The following is a 19,290-nucleotide window of genomic DNA, read 5'->3' as shown; positions in this document are numbered from 1 at the left end:
TCTGAATGTGGAGATGGGATTCAGCTGTTGTTCGGCGCAGGGCCGGATCTACCCTGTGGTCTAGAGGGCCGTTGGCCACCCCAAAGACAACAACTATTTTCCTTCACACCTTTAATTGAGAGAACGCAGATGAAACAAACGGGAGAATGCTAACACTAGCGAACTGCTAGTTCGCTAATGTTAGCGAACTAGCTAGTTCGCTAGTTCGCCCCCCCTCCCCCTAAGTTTATAAATGCGGCCTTTGTTTTCTCTGCGTGTGGCGTTGTCGCGATATTATTTTCATGCCAGAATGCAGCCACCGGAGGTTCCGAATGACGCTCGGGTGAACTGAACCGTACCGCTCGGTCGAAACTCGACGATGTGTCTGGAAACCTACTTTGCTTGTGCTTCTGCTTGCATAAAAATGAACTCCCATTTCCTGGCGAAAGCTCGCTGTAGCCTTGCTAAGCTCTCCTGCAAGTCAAACAAACAAGAACAAAAAAAAAAAAAGGTTTTGAGCTGATTGGACTGTTTACGTTTGCCGCACATGCCCCTGTACTAATGATCCTTGCTCGCACAGACGCGAGGGAAAAAACAAATTTGCTTTGCCGTCGGTGTGGGAGAGAAGAGCGGAAAGTGACGCCGAGGCGAAAGGCCTTTTTTTTGGGGCTTACCGCTTCGTAGTCTGCAAGCTCCAGACGTGCTTTGTTTTGCATTGTTCTTTTGCAGAGGTAAACGGCTGAAAGAGAGAAAGAAAGAGGTGGCGGGGGGGGGGGGGGTGCATACGGAGGCGGGTTAGACAACAGGATCTCAGCTCGGCCTTAAGTGGCCCTGCGTTTGACTCGTTTTAATCCTCTCAACTGCACATTTAAAATGGTCCGTAAATCGCAAAGGTCATTGACTGTGTGTGTGTGTGTGTGTGTGTGTGTGTGTGTGCGCGCCTGACTTTTGATGTCTCTGCGCATTATCATCCTCCCTTCATCCTATTGTGAACTGACCATTAGGTGGTCATTAAGCCCTTGGACTGTTTAAAAAAAAATATTCAAAAGACTTAATTCATCAGTCTGGCAGCGAATCGCTAACGTCGCCATGACCTACTTCATCTCCGCCTCGATGACTCAAAACATTCATTCATTCATTCATCTTCCAAGCCGCTTGATCCCCACTAGGGTCGCGGGGGGTGCTGGAGCCTATCCCAGCTGTCTCCGGGCAGTAGGCGGGGGACACCCTGAATCGGTTGCCAGCCAATCGCAGGGCACACACAAACGAACAACCATCCACGCTCACACTCACACCTAGGGACAATTTAGAGCGTCCAATCAGCCTGCCATGCATGTTTTGGGAATGTGGGAGGAAACCGGAGCACCCGGAGAAAACCCACGCAGGCCCGGGGAGAACATGCAAACTCCACACAGGGAGGCCGGAGCTGGAATCGAACCCGGTACCTCTGCATTGTGAAGCCGACGTGCTAACCACTGGTCTACCGGGCCGCCTGACTCAAAACAAACTCAAAACAAACGGGAGTTATTTAAAAAAAAAAAAAAATCTGCCGTCGGAATGAAGACGCGTGGCCAAAGCCGCATCTGCGCGTCACCATGAAAATGTTGCCGGGTGACGCGCTCGGCAGGCGCATGCCCCACACGGGCCGCGGCTCAGCTTTCGGTCCCTGTAATCAGTCTTGTCTGATGAAATTAGAGGCGGGCTGCGTTCCAATTTAGTTTCTGCTACAGTTAAGTCACTTGTGCTTCAGCGTTGCGACTCTATTACAAAGACGCTGCAGAAAAATGCTCTGACTCTCAAATAGTCTGCGGAGCCGAGGAACTATAAAAAACAGGACATTTTTATTCTTTTTTTTTTTTAATTCTGAATCGGCTCTCATTTTATTCCTAGCACATCCATCAATTTTCCAATGCACTTTATCCTCACAAGGGTCGCGGGGGTGGGGGGCGGGGGGTGCTGGAGCCTATCCCAGCTGTCTTCGCGCAGTAGGCGGGGGACAACCTGAACCGGTCACAATTTGGAGTGTTCAATCACCCTGCCATGCATGTTTTGGGAATGTGGGAGGAAACCGGAGTACCCGGAGAAAAGCCACGCAGGAATGAGGAGAACATGCGCACTCCCCCACAGGAAGGTCGCAACGGGGATCGAACACATGACCTATGCCCTGTGAGGTCGACATGCTCATCACTCACAATTATTATATGTAGTAATAGCGGCGGCACGGTGGGTTTTCTCCGGGTACTCCGGTTTAATCCTCCCACATTCCAAAAACATGCGTGGCAGGCCGATCGAACATTCGAAATTGTCACTTCGTGTGATTGTGAGTGCGAATGGTCGTTCATCTATTTGTGCCCTGCGATTGGCTGGCGAGCGGTTCAGGTTGTCCCCCGCCGACTGCCCGAAGACAGCTGGGAGAGGCTTCAGCAGGTCCTCCTGAGGATAATCATTCCAAAAAAAAATGGATGGACTAATATTTATCAGGGCAGCCCGGTAGTCCAGTGGTTAGCACGTTGGCTTCACAGTGCAGAGGTACCAGGTTCGATTCCAGCTCCGGCCTCCCTGTGTGGAGTTTGCATGTTCTCCCCGGGCCTGCGTGGGTTTTCTCCGGGTGCTCCGGTTTCCTCCCACATTCCAAAAACATGCATGGCAGGCTGATTGGACGCTCTAAATTGTCCCTAGGTGTGAGTGTGTGCGTGGATGGTTGTTCGTCTATGTGTGCCCTGCGATTGGCTGGCAACCGATTCAGGGTGTCCCCCGCCTACTGCCCGAAGACAGCTGGGATAGGCTCCAGCACCCCCCGCGACCCTCGTGAGGATCAAGCGGCTCGGAAGATGAATGAATGAATGAATAATATTTATCAATTAAGGGTTAAGTTTAAATTCAGTTTTTCAAATCTATCAATGTGCGGGCGAATTGCAATTTAGAGTCGTTGCTCACCATAGTCTGTGTTTTCCGGTTCCCAGCAGTTCGATGGCCAAAAGTACGGCGTCTGGAAACACAAATATGACAAGAAACCCAATGCACGTGAATAAAAAAAAGGCCAAGCATCTCTGACGGAGGACCATATGGTGCGTTGTCACGTGATGTGGGGGGTTGGGGGTGAGGGGGGGGGGGTGCTCGCATAGCATCATCATGGCATCTGTCACAATAAAACATTTTTGCCCTCTTGTCGGCGCGTCTCGGGGCGACACGCCGCCCGGCTTGCGATGAGAAAGGCGAACGAATTGCGCCAGGATGGAACACAAACACCCTCGAGTGTTCATTTCCATTGATTAGATGAGGCGGCGCGTTGGGCGCAAACCGCTTCAAACCGTCAATCCTGCAAGTGATGCGCTGTGCTGCCGGTGCCTTTTTAAAAATGTTTTATATAATTCAAAAATCCATTTATGTAAGACTCTCCGAATGATTGGCCCATACATCCAACACCCGACCTAGTGACATTGGCCCCTGCGGTACTTTCAGTCCGTGAAGAGTGTGAATGCCGCGCGGCCCATCTACACCGACCACAGATGTGCTACGATAGCCGAAAGATGTCTTTTGTTTTTAATAAAAGATGTTCCTGTAGCGAGTAAATATTTGATTACAAGAAACATTTCCACCTGTTCCAGAAAGTGCGCTAAGCCCCGAGTGAGGGATACGGAACTAACCCTGCATTAAATAGGGTGTAAAACTCGAGGCCCCAGGGCCTGAACCAGCTTTGGGCTACAGCACACTTTTTTATTTATAAATATAAATATATAAAAAATGTATAAATATGAAAAAATATATATATAATATATAAAAATAAAAAATAAATATAGTTTATTTTTTTTGTCTTGGACTTGTTTCGGACTCCTTGTTCGGACTCGACACAATTTTTTTTTGTTTTTTTGTTTTTCCTTGGCATTTGACTCTGGTACTCGCAAAATATTTTTACCGACTCGACAGCATCCAATAAAGTTTACGTTCCTGAGAGTGAATGTCCTCCTTCAAAAAAAAAAAAATGTAAAAATTCAGATGATCTAACCCAGATGTGGGCAAAATACGGCCCGCGGGCCAAATCCGGCCCGTTGGTCTTTTTTATCCGGCCCGCCGAAGGTTGGTACACAATTTAAGGTTCGATGTCAATGACTGCATTCATTTCATTTGGACTCGCAATGACGGGCATTTCAACGCCAGGTGGCGCAGTTACTTGAAGTTGCAGAGCATTGGGAGGAAGGGGGAGACGATACGGAAGCCAGCAGTAGCGCCGAGTCAAGCAAATCCCGTTCGATACGACGGAATAATGTACTCTTAAAGTCTGAAAAACGTGCCCAAAAAATGCAAAATACTGCTTTTTAAATAAAGAAATCCAATTAATATTATGTCGAATTTAGTTCACCCTTTTGATCCGGCCCCTCCGTAATATTTTCTGGTTCTCATGTGGCCCTATGCAAAAAAATAATTGCCCACCCGTGATCTAACCTGTCTTTATTTTCTTTTTTTTTTCATTCATGTCAGCCAGCAGCGGCATTATGAAATTCGTGTGAAAGACAAAAAACTGACAAGGTGGAGAATGATGACGCGAGGTTGGCTCTCACCTGAAACCTGTAGAAAGTGCCGTCATCTTTCAGGGTGAGGACGTGATCCGAGATGGGGAAGAAGTAACCGTGCGCGGCCATCAGCGTTCCGAGGTGAAGAGCCTCAACTGGAAAAGAAGAAAAACCCGCCACCAAAAACATCAAATGAAAAAGTAAACCCTCCTGAAAGTCTTTTCCTTTCCGTTGTTTTCCACTTGGAAGCATCTCACAGAGGCTACGGAACTCTAGACTAAAGTTCCGCTAGCATATTTGTCAAAACCGTACTCGAGGTTTTATTCATTTCATAACATGTCCGTGATTGCCGTTTGACTTCTAGGCCGAGGACTGTCGGTTTGTCAATTGGAACCAAACACACGGGCGCTTGCTCACCGATGAGGCCACCTTGACTTTAAAGAGGAGGAACTCATCAGTGCAATCGGCCATGTTGTGCCCGCCTGGATGGCTGGCTGCGGAGAAAATCTGCTTCCCTGCGGCGCTCGCTCAACCGGGGCCTTGATTTTTTTTTTTTAAACCATCACGTCATGTGTGTGTGTGTGTGTGTGTGTGTGTGTGTAACGGGGCTCCGTTTATCAATAAGTGATGACTCCTAATTTATTCAAAGCCGTTTACGTACAAACACTTCCCCACTGTGGTGTAACCTGAAGGATTAGATTATATAATCACCCCTCTGGCGCACACACACACACACACACACACACGTACATTTTTAGCTCTTTGGTGCTTGCATTGTTTTTTTTTTTTTGTCCCTCCAATAGTAACGCAGCGGTGAGCATGTCTTGCGTCACAGTTTTGAGGTTAGCGTCATGGGGTCTCGGGATCTTCAAGTGTGGGCGATGAAAACAAGACTCTAAATCAGGCATGACCAAAGTCCGGCCCGCGGGCCAAATCCGGCCCGCGGTCGAATTTCATCCGGCCCTCGGCCCCCGTCATAAAATCAGTGCCGTCTGGCCCGCAGGTTGGGCGCAATGGAACACGTGTTGCATCGACTGAGGTCTCGTAGACTGGTGAGTGATGTTTCATAGAGTACTGCTTCCATCTAGTGGCTAAATGAGTAATAGCATTCACTAAATGAGTAATAGCATTTAGACACTAGAGGGCAACACTCACGAGTTAACAAGACATCACTCCGTGTTTATATTGACTGATATGTCATATTTCAAATTCCTGTTTTAAATGAACCAAAAGAAATTCTTAAGATTGTTGAAATTAAAATAAAAATGGAAATGTGAATCAGACTGGCTTACTAAAATTTGTTGAACAATATTGTTGTTCAATGTAAAGAATGTCAGCCAAGGTCGGCCCCCCGACATTTTACCACATAAAATCTGGCCCCCTTGGCAAAAAGTTTGGACACCCCTGCTCTAAATTGTCCGGCGGGGCGATTGTGAGGGTGTTGCTCCGGACGTGTCCTGCTTCTTACCAAAAGTCAGCTGGCATAGGCCAATAAGGACGAACACGATTAAAAAATGTTTCTTTTAATGGATGTAAAATAACAACTTGCAGTTACCGTTGATGAAATGTTGGGCTCGCAGTTAAGTTGCCTTCAACATTACCTCGTTGTTTGCCAAAATGCAAACTGACTGGAGCTTCGCCAAATGGCATGCGGGGGAGTTGTAGCAACTTCATTCTGTCAAAGATGAGAGCTTTTTCTTTTTTTCTATCGTTTATTAGAAAACGAGGGAGGCAGGTGGCGATTGCTGGAGCCATCCATGGAATAATCGATTCTAAAAAGATTTGCTTTGTGACCGCCCGACTTCGTTTTTTTAGCGTGGTGCTAACTGCGTCATACGGCGCTACCCTCAGTACGGGATGGCTTGACGGCGGAATAATCTTCTCATACCTTGGTCTTCGATGTCTAGATTCTTGATCATCCACTGTACAATCTCGGAACCTGAAAGGGGAGACGACAGCGCTCATCAGTATACAGGCGGACATCACCTCGACGGTTTTCATGCTATTTGCTAGCGACGGCGCTCTTAACCCTTCCCACTGTCCGTCATCATCGCAGCGCATAGCAATTCCTCTCGCCTTTGGCGGCGTGGGCGGATGACATGGCAGCGATTATTTTTCTTCAAAGCCCCCATCCCGTTAATTGAAATGACCGCAGGTAGGGGCGGCACAATGGAGCGCTTACCGAATAGAGTAACAACACGATTGAGGGTGACTCACGGCAATGAATTCTTACGGGAGCTTAGCTTGATTATTATGGAGTGGGTTTTGAACGAAATTAACTTTTTTGTTGCTCTAATGAACTTTACCACCGACATTCATATCGATAATGGTAAATAATAGAACACACTTGAATTGCGGTCACATTCCATTTAGGTTTTAAGGGAGGCGCGTTGTTACTATTTAATGCTCAAGTGTTTTGTTTCCGGTTTTGTAAGCTTGTCCTGTTCAGTCGCTTCGTCAAGCGGTATCGTGGATCTCTTACATTTTTTTTTTCATGCTGGATCTGTTTTACTGTGCGTTGGGAGCGTTTCATATCCATTGCCATTGTTGTTTTTGTATTAGCAAATGGGCAGGATGTTGCAGGACAAGAGTCAGTCGGCAGGCAGTATGACAACCAATGAGAAAGGGATGGCGACAAATAGAAAATAGGACGGGATGAAAGGGATGTGCTGAGTAGCAAATAGCACGGGACAATGCAGGACAGGATCATGAGCCAAAGAGTGCTGCACCACGAGATGAAGCGATGAACAATTAGGACAGGAAGTGACGAGACAGGACAGAACAGGAGAGAGAGCTAGACACTTCTTGACCCTGTGAGGGAGTAACACAGAAGAGCAAATCGGACAGGACAGGACGGAGAAAGAGAGCCAGGTATTTCTTGAGCCTACGGTGATGTGACGAGCAGCAATAGGACAGGACAAGACAGGACAGAGATGGTGAGACAGGCAGCACTACATTGTGTGAGGAAAGGGTATACTGAATAATAAACAGGACAGGGTCAAGAGCCAAAGAGTGCTGCACCATGAGATGAAGCGATGAACAATTAGGACAGGAAGTGATGAGACAGGACAGAACAGTAAAGAGATCTAGACCCTTCTTGACCCTGTGAGGGAGTAACATAAGGAAGAGCAAATCGGACAGGACAGGACGGAGAAAGAGAGCCAGGTATTTCCTGAGCCTACGGTGATGTGACGAGCAGCAATAGGACAGGACAAGACAGGACAGAGATGGTGAGACAGGCAGCACTACGTTGTGTGAGGAAGGGGTATACTGAATAATAAACAGGACAGGGCACGGGTAGAATCATCAAAACAGCGGTGCAATCTGTGAGGCAGGGATGTGACGAGGGGCAAATAGGATGGGACAGGACAGAATCGTGGTAGTCGGCCAGGATGCAATGAATTACATACACACAATAGGACAGGAGAACAGTAGTAAGCCAGGTAGTACTACACACTATAAGGAAGGGAGAGGAGATAGCAAATAGGGCACGGTGACAGGGTTGCGCCGACTTACAAATAGAACAGGGCATGACAGGACAGGGGCAGTGATTTGACAAGATGGAAAGGACTGCGATTGTTAGTTACACCCTGTCACGAAGCGACCAGTCACAAATAAGGCAGGGCACAGGTTTGAGGCAGTAGTCGACCCCCCCGAGGGTATGAGACAAGTAGCAAATGTGGCGGCGCAGGACAGAGGGAGTGAGCCAAAGCAGTGCTACATCTTTTGAGGAAGTGGTAACATGAGTAGCAAATAGGAGAGGACAGGACAGTGGGCGTAAGCAAGACAATGCTACGCGGTGTGAAGAAGGGAAACGAGTAGAAGGAGCACCTACTGCTCCCTCCCACCCTCACACCCCATCAAAACCCGCGACTTGTGTCGTTTTGGGCTAAATATATCTGATAATAAATAAATATATCCCCTGAGCGGTTATTGCTGTCGACCGAGCTGTCAGGTGAGAGGACAGGAGTGTGAAATGTCAGACGCTCCCCGCGGCGGTCTGTCTGTCTGTCCGTCCGCCCGCCATTACGCGTTTTAGGCTGTTTGTGAACGTGCGTTTTGGGAGCCATTTCCTCTCTGGCGTCCCAACACCGCCCTCCGCCCCCCACCCCACCCCCCAATGAGGAGCTTTTCCGTGGATTACCATTATTAGCTCCAACCTTGTTTCCACAGCGTCACACATGACCCAAGAGGGAGCGATGTGATGTGTAAGGTAATCGTCAAACGAGACCTGATTAATATATTGCGTCATTTGGTTGGGACTTGCATGTGTGTGTGTGTGTGTGTGTGTGTGTGTGTGTGCGTGCGCCGGGCGCAACCGACAATTTTAGAAGCAGGTGGATGGGAATTAACTTTGCCTCATTAATAAAAGAAAGGGCAAGAGCTGCCGCGCGAATAAATGGCAACCCAAAAAAAGAAGCCATTAGATACGAGATGTTTTGGTGTGACACGACTGTGCGCTGAGATGATAATACGCCTTCTTTGTTTTCCTTCCTTTTCTTTTGAAGGAGTGAGCGTGTGTTTTTGCCGGATTGCAATAACAACCGCAAATATTATCACCCCCAAATTTCATTATATGGTGTTTCGTTATTTCAACCTATCAATTTCACAGTGGTTACGATGCGTTAACACACACACACACACACACGCACGCAGAAAAAATCCAAAGGTTGCGATGGGAGCCTCACCTGAAAAAACGCTGGGGATCTTGGTGAGGAAACTTTTGACTGTTCGGATGGGGATGCCGTTTTTCTCCTCCTGCATGCGGGCTATGACTTCCTCCATCTGCGGAGAAATGTGAGAGGATGCTGTGGATTTCGGTCAAAGAAGGAAAATCATTCAGGAAATTAAAAACAAAAACACAAAAATGCTTCATGAAACAATTCACCGAAACAATTCAATTGTATTTCTCGAGCACTCGAACCCTTTCATGCAACCTGCTAACATGATAAGCCGTGCACTGTAGTAACAACCATCTTGCGCCCCCCCCCCATCGCTCCGACAAAATGAGTGTCCATTTGAAAAGCAAATTCCATTTTCACTTTCAGAGAAGAGCACGATCAAGTCCAAGGTTTTCACAACCGCGGGTAGCCCCGCCCTCATCAGGAGCAATTGCTGGGTAAGTGTCCCGCATCGAAGCCCACTTGAAATCGAATGCTTGGCACCGTCTTGTGTGATTGCAGCCACCCACTTTCCCACCTGAGCCCCACAACGCGGCTCAATCATGTCCGCAACCCCCCACCCCACCCCCCCAACCCCAAACAAAAGGTGCACTTTGGTGCTTTCCGGTGGACATTCCTTTTCGTTTTCCCATCGCAGTATATTCTGTGTCTCGTAAGAGGCCCCGGCGCAGCATTTCCATCAGATTGGAGTTCTTCGGTGCGCTTGACTGAGTGACAAATTCAAACCGCAGAGTGAAGCGAGGAAAACAAATGACGTGAAAGAATTTGCACGCGTCAAGGTGACCGAAACGTTCTGGGAGTCTTGTGAAGGGTGCGTGCCAAGAAACTGAAATGATGAATACATACCACGGCGCATTAAAAAAAAAAAGGGAATTACTAAATCAAGGGTGCAGAGGTCATGGAGTTTGCATGATCTCTCTGGGCTTATGTGGCTTTTCTCCGGGTACTCCGATTTCCCCGTAACTACAATGTGGCCCGCGACAAAAATGAGTTTCACACGCCAGGGCTAATTGAACCACAGTTTGCAATTAATCTTTTGACTCCTGCTGTCGCTACTCTTGTGAGTGGCTCACGTACATTTTCAGATATTGTCCGGTAAATATTTCCTTGGTTGTATAATTTCATGAGAGGTGGGTGGCCAGGCACTCCGGAGAGCGGCTTGTTATAATTCATTCATTCATCTTCCGAGCCGCTTGATCCTCACTAGGGCCGCGGGGGGTGCTGGAGCCTATCCCAGCTGTCTCCGGGCAGTAGGCGGGGGACACCCTGAATCGGTTGCCAGCCAATCGCAGGGCACACAGAGACGAACAACCATTCGCGCTCACACTCACACCTAGGGACAATTTAGAGTGTTCAACCAGCCTGCCACGCATGTTTTTTTTGGAATGTGGGAGGAAACCGGAGCACCCGGAGAAAACCCACGCAGGCCCGGTTGCCAGGCAATCGCAGGGCACACAGAAACGAACAACCATTCGCACTCACACTCACACCTAGGGACAATTTAGAGTGTTCAATCAGCCTGCCACGCATGTTTTTGGAATGTGGGAGGAAACCGGAGCACCCGGAGAAAACCCACGCAGGCCCGGGGAGAACATGCAAACTCCACACAGGGAGGCCGGAGCTGGAATCGAACCCGGTACCTCTGCACTGTGAAGCCGACGTGCTAACCACTGGACTACCGGGCCGCCCTGACACATACATATTCCCTGCGATGAAATTTGTAAATGGAATTGGTTCGTATCCGGACTCAAGAGAATGCGTCTTGTTGAAGGATTACTCTTGACGATGAACGAGTGAAAAGGTTTGCCAACGTGAAATACTTGACATTGAAGCTTTTGTGTCAAGAAAATGGCCGTTTTCATAACCTGCCTCAGCGGCTATCTGTAGAGTTTGTTGCCCCCGAGGGCGACATGAAAGCAATATGGGACTCGATACGCGTCCCTGGAGCACACCGCAAGAGTCATCATCCAGTAAGAGAGACGTAGCCCCAGGTGGACCCTTTTGAAATGATCCGAGCCGATTTAAACGAGACGGATGAGTCCCGAATGGGCACTTTGTCCCGCAGTCCTGAGCTGAAGCAACCTTGTCAGCCAAGCGGAGACCAAAATAAACTCCACTCGGATTTGATTTGAAATGTGTCAACAAACAAACATCCAGCATCCGATTGATTGTTTATTTTGCCATCCATGTTACTGTCTTGCGGTGTGCGAAGCTGTGCGGCTGTTACTCGCAAAAGTATTGTGCTAGCGCTCCGTCCTCAAAAGAAGCAAACAGCTCGTCGGCGGCGGCGGAGCTTATTCGGCGAAAGGGAAAAGCAATTGCGTCGCCAAAATGAATGTTTTGTGTCCCCGAAAATGAATTTCTGTGGACACGTCGTTGCGAGCCGAGTTCCTATTATGTTCCGAAATGTAATTGGACTCTTTTTGGGATTGAGCGACTCGTGTAGCGGGAGCGTCGCACTTGATTTGGGAAACTCGGTCGAGTCGAAGTTAAAGCCGATGGTCAGTGTTTGTGTGTGTGTGTGTGAGTGTGTGTGTGTGTGTGTGTGTGTGTGTGTGCCTCCGTTCTGTTGCTTGTTCACGGCCTTAATGGAGCGGCACGGCGGCGCAGTCGCCAAGACGGCGTTCATTTTTAACGAGGTGACACGCTCCTCACTTGGTTATTTATCGCGGTGAAGAAAGGTCTCCGGCTAATAGGAACTTGCAGACGGGCGCTGTGATAATGAACGCCCCCCCCCCCCCCCCAGAAAATTGTGACCGCAGCTCATCACCAAATCATGCGAGGGGATTTAATTTTTTTTGTTTTTTTTTTACCCCTTTAATGGGCGGCCCGGTAGTCCAGCGGTTAGCACGTCGGCTTCACAGTGCAGAGGTAGCGGGTTCGATTCCAGCTCCGGCCTCCCCGTGTGTAGTTTGCATGTTCTCCCCGGGCCTGCGTAGGTTTTCTCCGGGTGCTCCGGTTTCCTCCCACATTCCAAAAACATGCGTGGCAGGCTGATTGGACGCTCTAAATTGTCCCTAGGTGTGAATGTGAGCGTGGTTGGTTGTTCGTTTCTGTGTGCCCTGCGATTGGCTGGCAACCGATTCAGGGTGTCCCCCACCTACTGCCCGGAGACAGCTGGGATAGGCTCCAGCACCCCCCGGGACCCTAGTGAGGATCAAGCGGCTCGGAAGATGAATGAATGAATGAATGAATACCCCTTTAATGCCGACTGAGGGAATTCAAGATGGCTGCTTTGTTTCGGTGAGATGTGCTATCGAGGCGTCTTTTATGTCTGGCAGAACATCAGCTCCTTCATATCTCCGTTAATTAATCCAAATTGGTTTCATCTCATCGTTTTTTTTTGGGGGGGGGGGGACTTTACGCCGAGCGTCCCTCTGCCTCCTCGTCTTTGCTCCCCGTTGGCTCGAGAGCCTCAGACCAAACGGGGACGTTGATCAATAGCCTCACTTCTCTCTCGCCGTCTCTCTCGCCCGCTCGCTAAACTTTCATCCGCCCACACGCGCTAAAATGTCACCGGCGTGAATATTCACCACGCCGAGCTCTTGAAGGAAGCCAGCGTGGCTTCACGTTGCGTCGAGATGAAGACCGGAGCGGTCTGTCGGATTGAAAGCGTCCGTCTTTCTGTCCTCTGTTCCATCAAGGCAAATTTCACGTCTCGAGGAGGTTCGCGGAATCACTTGTGACCTTGCTCGCTCACTTTTTTTGTCTTTATCCCAACGCGGAATCAAGATGACGACCGCGACTTGATTTTTTTTTTTCCGCAGAAATTCATGATCGCTCGGAAAACTGAGCACCAAATGAGCATTTGTAAGAATTTTTTTTTTTTTTTAAAAAGGTTTCAGTCTTGCCCGTCTTGCAATTGATTGACGTAATTCCCCCTTAAGCTGTCCAATAAATAAATCGGCATCTATAGCGGAGAGGAAAGATCATTTATATTTTATGCCCGCTCCAAAACCAACAGCGGTTTGCAGAAAACAAACCCAAAAAAAAAAAAAATTTACAAACCGTCTATCGTCAAGAACTGACATCAGCCCGATCGCTCTCATAAACGCAGACGGACGCAAATTCGTCGCAGCCGCTCATCCGATTTTGTTCATTCATTCATTCATTCATCTTCCTCACGAGGGTCGCGGGGGGTGCTGGAGCCTATCCCAGCTGTCTCCGGGCATTAGGCGGGGGACACCCTGAATCGGTTGCCAGCCAATCGCAGGGCACACAGAGACGAACAACCATTCGCACTCACACTCACACCTAGGGACAATTCAGAGTGTTCAATCAGCCTCCCATGCATATTTTTTGGAATGCGGGAGGAAACCGGAGCACCCGGAGAAAACCCACGCAGGCCCGGTTGCCAGCCAATCGCAGGGCACACATAGACGAACAACCATTCGCACTCACACTCACACCTAGGGACAATTTAGAGCGTCCAATCAGCCTGCCATGCATGTTTTTTTTGGAATGTGGGAGGAAACCGGAGCACCCAGAGAAAACCCACGCAGGCCCGGTTGCCAGCCAATCGCAGGGCACACAGAAACGAACAACCATTCACACTCACACTCACACCTAGGGACAATTCAGAGTGTTCAATCAGCCTGCCATGCATATTTTTTGGAATGCGGGAGGAAACCGGAGCACCCGGAGAAAACCCACGCAGGCCCGGTTGCCAGCCAATCGCAGGGCACACATAGACGAACAACCATTCGCACTCACACTCACACCTAGGGACAATTTAGAGCGTCCAATCAGCCTGCCATGCATGTTTTTTTTGGAATGTGGGAGGAAACCGGAGCACCCAGAGAAAACCCACGCAGGCCCGGTTGCCAGCCAATCGCAGGGCACACAGAAACGAACAACCATTCACACTCACACTCACACCTAGGGACAATTTAGAGTGTTCAATCAGCCTGCCACACATGTTTTTGGAATGTGGGAGGAAACCGGAGCACCCAGAGAAAACCCACGCAGGCCCGGTTGCCAGCCAATCGCAGGGCACACAGAAACGAACAACCATTCGCACTCACACTCACACCTAGGGACAATTCAGAGTGTTCAATCAGCCTGCCATGCATATTTTTGGAATGTGGGAGGAAACCGGAGCACCCGGAGAAAACCCACGCAGGCCCGGGGAGAACATGCAAACTCCACACAGGGAGGCCGGAGCTGGAATCGAACCCGGTACCTCTGCACTGTGAAGCCGACGTGCTAACCACTGGACTACCGGGCCGCCCGCCCCCGATTTTGTTTTTTATTTTTTTTTTTTTTTTTGCTTTCCCCGAGTGAATTCATTTGAAAGGTGCATTACGGCGAGCTGCGATCAATGTCAGCGTATACTCTATGAATCACGCGTCTCCTCCGGGACGGCCATTTGGGCGATCCTGAAGACACGATGTGCTGGATTGGCATCCTTTGGGCATCGGGTTGCATCGCAGAGTTGCCCGCGTGGCGTTTTCTCAAGCGGCAGCCGAGATTGCGGCGTCGGAAAGCGGCGGCGGCGGCCCATTTTCTCACGATCGATGCCCCTTTCCGCGCATCCACTGACCAATACAAAGACGCCGCATGTGCACACTGGCGGCGTCCGTTGACTCCGACCGAGCGATTCTTCTGCCCTTCGACTCATCCGAGTTGTCAAAGCTTAAGTGATCGATACGCAGAGAAAAAAGTTGGTCATTTTTTGCAACTCGTGGCAATAGTAGTCGATTTATGAATCGTTATCATGCCCCTGTTCATCATATCAAAGCCGGAAGGTAAGCAGAGCTGCAATGATGCTCCGCTCGATGCATAGATAAGCCTTAGCTGGAAGGGTTTTACTTCTTAACGTCACGCGCTTACCAATTGCGAGTGGATGTTATATTTGTGTTCCATACACACCGTATAGTTGATGAAGTGCTGCTTCCATGAGTGAAAATTTTTTTTTTGGTCCACACTCTGGCTCTCGCCGTCGGCCGGCAGTACGTAAAAGGGGCGTCCACTGACTCACTTGCACGACAGGGCACAGTTGGCTCCGCGAGGTTACTTTCAGCAAGACACCAAAGAGCTTGGTCTCATGATTCTTGATCGTCGGGGAATTGAACCAAAGCACGTCACAGACCCCCCCCCCACCCCCCCCCCAAAAAAAACAACAAAAGGCAAAACTGAAATCTATGCACTCAGCTTTAGCGTTCTGAATGAAACTCATCGCTCACATAATGTAGGACAACAAGTTCCCGTTATATAAAGTTTCAAGGACAGTGCAATGAATCGACCAGAGTGGAGGTGTTGGGGGGGGGGGGGGGGGGGGGGGCAGGCGGAGGGCCGGCCGGCCGGCCGGCGTGGGGGCGTTTTAGTGAGCTCATGCTGACGAAGCTGTCGAGCCGATGACGTGAATCTCGAGTCTCTTCCGAGGTTGCCTTCCACTTGTGAGTTACCACAGCAACGGCGTGTCCGACCACAATCACAAGGACATCTCTGCCAACTTCCCGGTGGCTCATTCACCAGAGAGGAAGAAAGAAGGCGGCTCTCCGATAGTGGGGGGGGGGGGGGGGGGGGTGTGATGGGGCGTGGGGGGGCGTAGGGGGTTAACAGAATGTGCAACTTTGCACTTGGATGTTTTAGCCGAAAAACTTGAGAGGCATATTTTAGTATTCGTTCAATACTTTGACAGAGTTCACGTCTGTGCTGGCCTGGGAACGCCTCGGGGATTCCCCCCCCCCCCCCCCGCCCCCCGGGAAGAGCTGGAAGAAGTGGCTGGGGAAAGGGAAGTTTGGGCTTTCCTGCTAAAGCTGCTGCCCCTCCGACCCGACCCCGGTTAAGTGCTAGAAAATGGATGAATGGATGTCATAGTGTACCACTAGCACCAGGGGGCGTGGTGGGCCATCTGGAATTTGGGGAGTTTCCCGAATGGCAGATCCATACCCAAGCCGGCCCGACACGCAATTTCCAATTCACACTCTCCTTGGCAAGTTCCTCATAACGGGGACATCGAAGTCATTTCAAGCGACACCTGGGCGCAAAGCTAGGATATGGCGCCTTGGCCGTACGACAAGACCACAGACTCGAGGAACAGATGCCGGGGTGAAGTGGCTGGGGAGAGGGAAGTTTGGGCTTTCCTGCTAAAGCTACTGCCCCTCCGACCTGACCCCGGGTAAGCGCTAGAAAATGGATGTCATAGTGTATGACTAGCACCAGGGGGCGTGGTGGCCATCTGGAATTTGGGGAGTTTCCCGAATGGCAGATCCATACCCAAGCCGGCCCGACACGCAATTTCCAATTCACACTCTCCTTGGCAAGTTCCTCATAACGGGGACATCGAAGTCATTTCAAGCGACACCTGGGCGCAAAGCTAGGATATGACGCCTTGGCCGTACGACAAGACCACAGACTCGAGGAACAGATGCCGGGGTGAAGTGGCTGGGGAGAGGGAAGTTTGGGCTTTCCTGCTAAAGCTGCTGCCCCTCCGACCTGACCCCGGGTAAGCGCTAGAAAATGGATGTCATAGTGTATGACTAGCACCAGGGGGCGTGGTGGCCATCTGGAATTTGGGGAGTTTCCCGAATGGCAGACCCATAACCAAGCCAGCCCGACACGCAATTTCCGATTCACACTCTCCGCGGCAAGTTCCTCATAACGGGAACATCGAAGTCATTTCAAGCGACACCTGGGCGCAAAGCTAGCATGACGCCTTGGCCGTACGACAAGACCGCAGACTCGAGGAACAGATGCCGGGGGGTGACGGCGCCGCCCGCAGGGCGTCAGGTGGCGATTGCGCCACCCGAAGTGAAAGTTGATTTGGACGGGCAGACTCCGCCGCCGGGCCGTCGGCCATTTAACGGCATCTGCGGTTCGGTGCTCGATAAGGCCCCCGCCGTCACTCGTCTTCATCAGCGTAGTTCCCCCCCCCCCCCCACCCCCCCCCCTCTGTGTACACAATTAGTCACGCGGAGCATCTGCTGCTCCGAATGTGTTCCCCTCGCTGTCTTTATTCATCACCGGCGTATCATTCGAAAAGCCTGGAGAAACAAAGTGCATCTCTGGCGTGGCGGGGGTTTCTTTTCTTCCTGCACCCATGGAAGAATTTTTTCCCCCCCCCCCATATCTAACCGCTGGCATCCCACCAAGCCAACGTGATTGTTTGAAAATTGTCGCCGCGCCACATGTTCGCTCCGTAATGGCGGCGAGTGATAAGACGAGGCTAATGCCACTCGTTAAACACTCTTGATAGCGGTAGCATTATCGTAAACACGTCCGACGGATAGCGAGAGGCTTTTCTTCGGACGCCTGCAAATGGATGTTGTCAGTCATGATGCCCCTGACAGCTCGCAAAAAAAAAAAAAAAAAAAAAAAGCCCCTCCGAGGTGTGACTGAAAGCCTTTTAATGGCTTGATCTTATTCGTTAATGGATGAAAGCTGGAGTGATTTGATTTGATTATTTCTCGTCAGGGCGTGTTGTGCCGCTACGTGTGCACTTAAATGCACCGCGGCCGTCTACTCCTTTTGTGAGCCCCCGCCGGACAATGATGACAATCACGCACAGATGAATGCTGCGCTAATCGAATTTTGACTCGATCAAATCCCAAAAATGGACTCGAGATTATAATATCATTGTGGCTCTCACCGTGCAGGTCCACTTTTATGTGCGCAGTCGTAAGCCCAACTCTCCGGTGCCGTCAAAAAAAATCTCTTGTATGTTAAGTGTGACCGCATTTTTCTTGAAAACCTGCAAAATATTCAAATCGCTCAAAATTTTCGCTACTCGCCGCAAGGCAACGACATTGTGGACAGAACTTGACCTTTGACCTGAGACCCGAGTTACCGCGTTGGATTCGTGGCAATGCGCTAAATTTCCTTGTCATCCACCGTGCGGACTTCTCTGGCCCCCTTCTTTCCTTCCTGCTCTCGCTATTCCCCCAGATACCCCCCCCCCCACCCCCCATCATAGATTCTTCATTGGAGTCTGACACAGTCTACGCACATTAACATCTTGAACCAAGACAAAATTTTTCTGTGACTTTTTAACCCGCATTGTTAACCCATCCATCCATCCATCTTCCGAACCGCTTGATCCTCACTAGGGTCGCGGGGGGTGCTGGAGCCGATCCCAGCTGTCTCCGGGCAGTAGGCGGGGGACACCCTGAACCGCTCGCCAGCCAATCGTAGGGCACACAGAGACGAACAACCATTCACGCTCACACTCACACCTAGGGACAATTTAGAGTGTTCAATCAGCCTGCCACGCATGTTTTTTGGAATGTGGGGAGGAAACCGGAGCACCCGGAGAAAACCCACGCAGGCCCGGGGAGAACATGCAAACTCCACACAGGGAGGCCGGAGCTGGAATCGAACCCGGTACCTCTGCACTGTGAAGCCGACGTGCTAACCACTGGACTACCGGGCCGCCCCATTGTTAACCCGACTTTTTAAAAAAACCTCAACGACCTCACACATCACAACAACAACAACAACAAAAAACACCTCAAAAAATCCAAATCTGTACGTTCTGCTCCTATCGTGGGTGGTGTACTAAGTCTGGTTTACAACCACTACGATAATAAACAGATCATCATTTGTTTTTTTTTGACTCAGCATTATCAGGAAGGGGAAAAAAACAATTCTAACACACCCCCACATCACAGGATAATCGGTCAAGGATTATTTCTCAATGACATCCGACAATCAAACCTTTAGTGAAATGGCGGAATCAGGCCTGGTGTGTACCAAATCGATGCTTTGAGCCCGACTGAAATGCCCGTTTTACCGTTCAACGTGACGAGTATCTTTTTCACACCGAGGCTGCCGTCCTTTGTAATCAAAGCCTGTCCTCACGCAGACAACAGCTGGTGAAAAGTGACCCCTACCCCCCCCCCCCCACACACACACACACACCCCCATAGCACCCCTATAGCAATGTGTGACTAACATCCACGTCATCACAGCATGCCCCCCCCCCCAGCGTGTCACTTCATTACGGAGGCCGGCATCCAGCGCACAAGATGGTTCCGACGGTTCTGCCCTTGCCAAGTTCATAAAGGCTCCGTTTTGATTAGCGCTGTCAGAGTGGCCCGTTCATTGACCGGACTTGCATTATTGCGGTTGAAGTTGATGAAAAGTAGTCAGCTGGTGTAGTATCTGCGTGTTGGATG

General features: G+C 49.9%; 2 protein-coding genes across 4 annotated transcripts in view; both read right to left on the bottom strand.

The window, feature by feature from the left end:
* The window catches only part of fam13c (family with sequence similarity 13 member C), a 386,051-nt gene that overhangs the window by 256,564 nt on the left and 110,197 nt on the right, over window positions 1–19,290 (bottom strand). The gene's annotated exons all lie outside the window — the stretch shown is intronic.
* Window positions 1–19,290, bottom strand: part of rgs7a (regulator of G protein signaling 7a) — a 120,126-nt gene that overhangs the window by 83,196 nt on the left and 17,640 nt on the right. For all 3 annotated transcript variants that reach the window (XM_052079764.1, XM_052079762.1, XM_052079763.1), the window contains exons 3-8: window positions 9,179–9,275; window positions 6,379–6,429; window positions 4,539–4,645; window positions 2,917–2,968; window positions 654–718; window positions 377–453 (exon numbers count right to left, since the gene is read on the bottom strand). In XM_052079764.1, the coding sequence (XP_051935724.1) occupies window positions 377–453; window positions 654–718; window positions 2,917–2,968; window positions 4,539–4,645; window positions 6,379–6,429; window positions 9,179–9,275 (449 nt within the window). The remainder of the gene's footprint in view (window positions 1–376; window positions 454–653; window positions 719–2,916; window positions 2,969–4,538; window positions 4,646–6,378; window positions 6,430–9,178; window positions 9,276–19,290) is intronic.

The sequence above is a fragment of the Hippocampus zosterae genome, chromosome 11 (genome assembly GCF_025434085.1).
Source record: "Hippocampus zosterae strain Florida chromosome 11, ASM2543408v3, whole genome shotgun sequence".
Classification (NCBI taxonomy): Eukaryota; Metazoa; Chordata; class Actinopteri; order Syngnathiformes; family Syngnathidae; genus Hippocampus; species Hippocampus zosterae.
The sequence above is the reverse complement of the archived record's forward strand: the minus strand, read 5'-3'. Positions and strand labels throughout refer to the sequence as shown.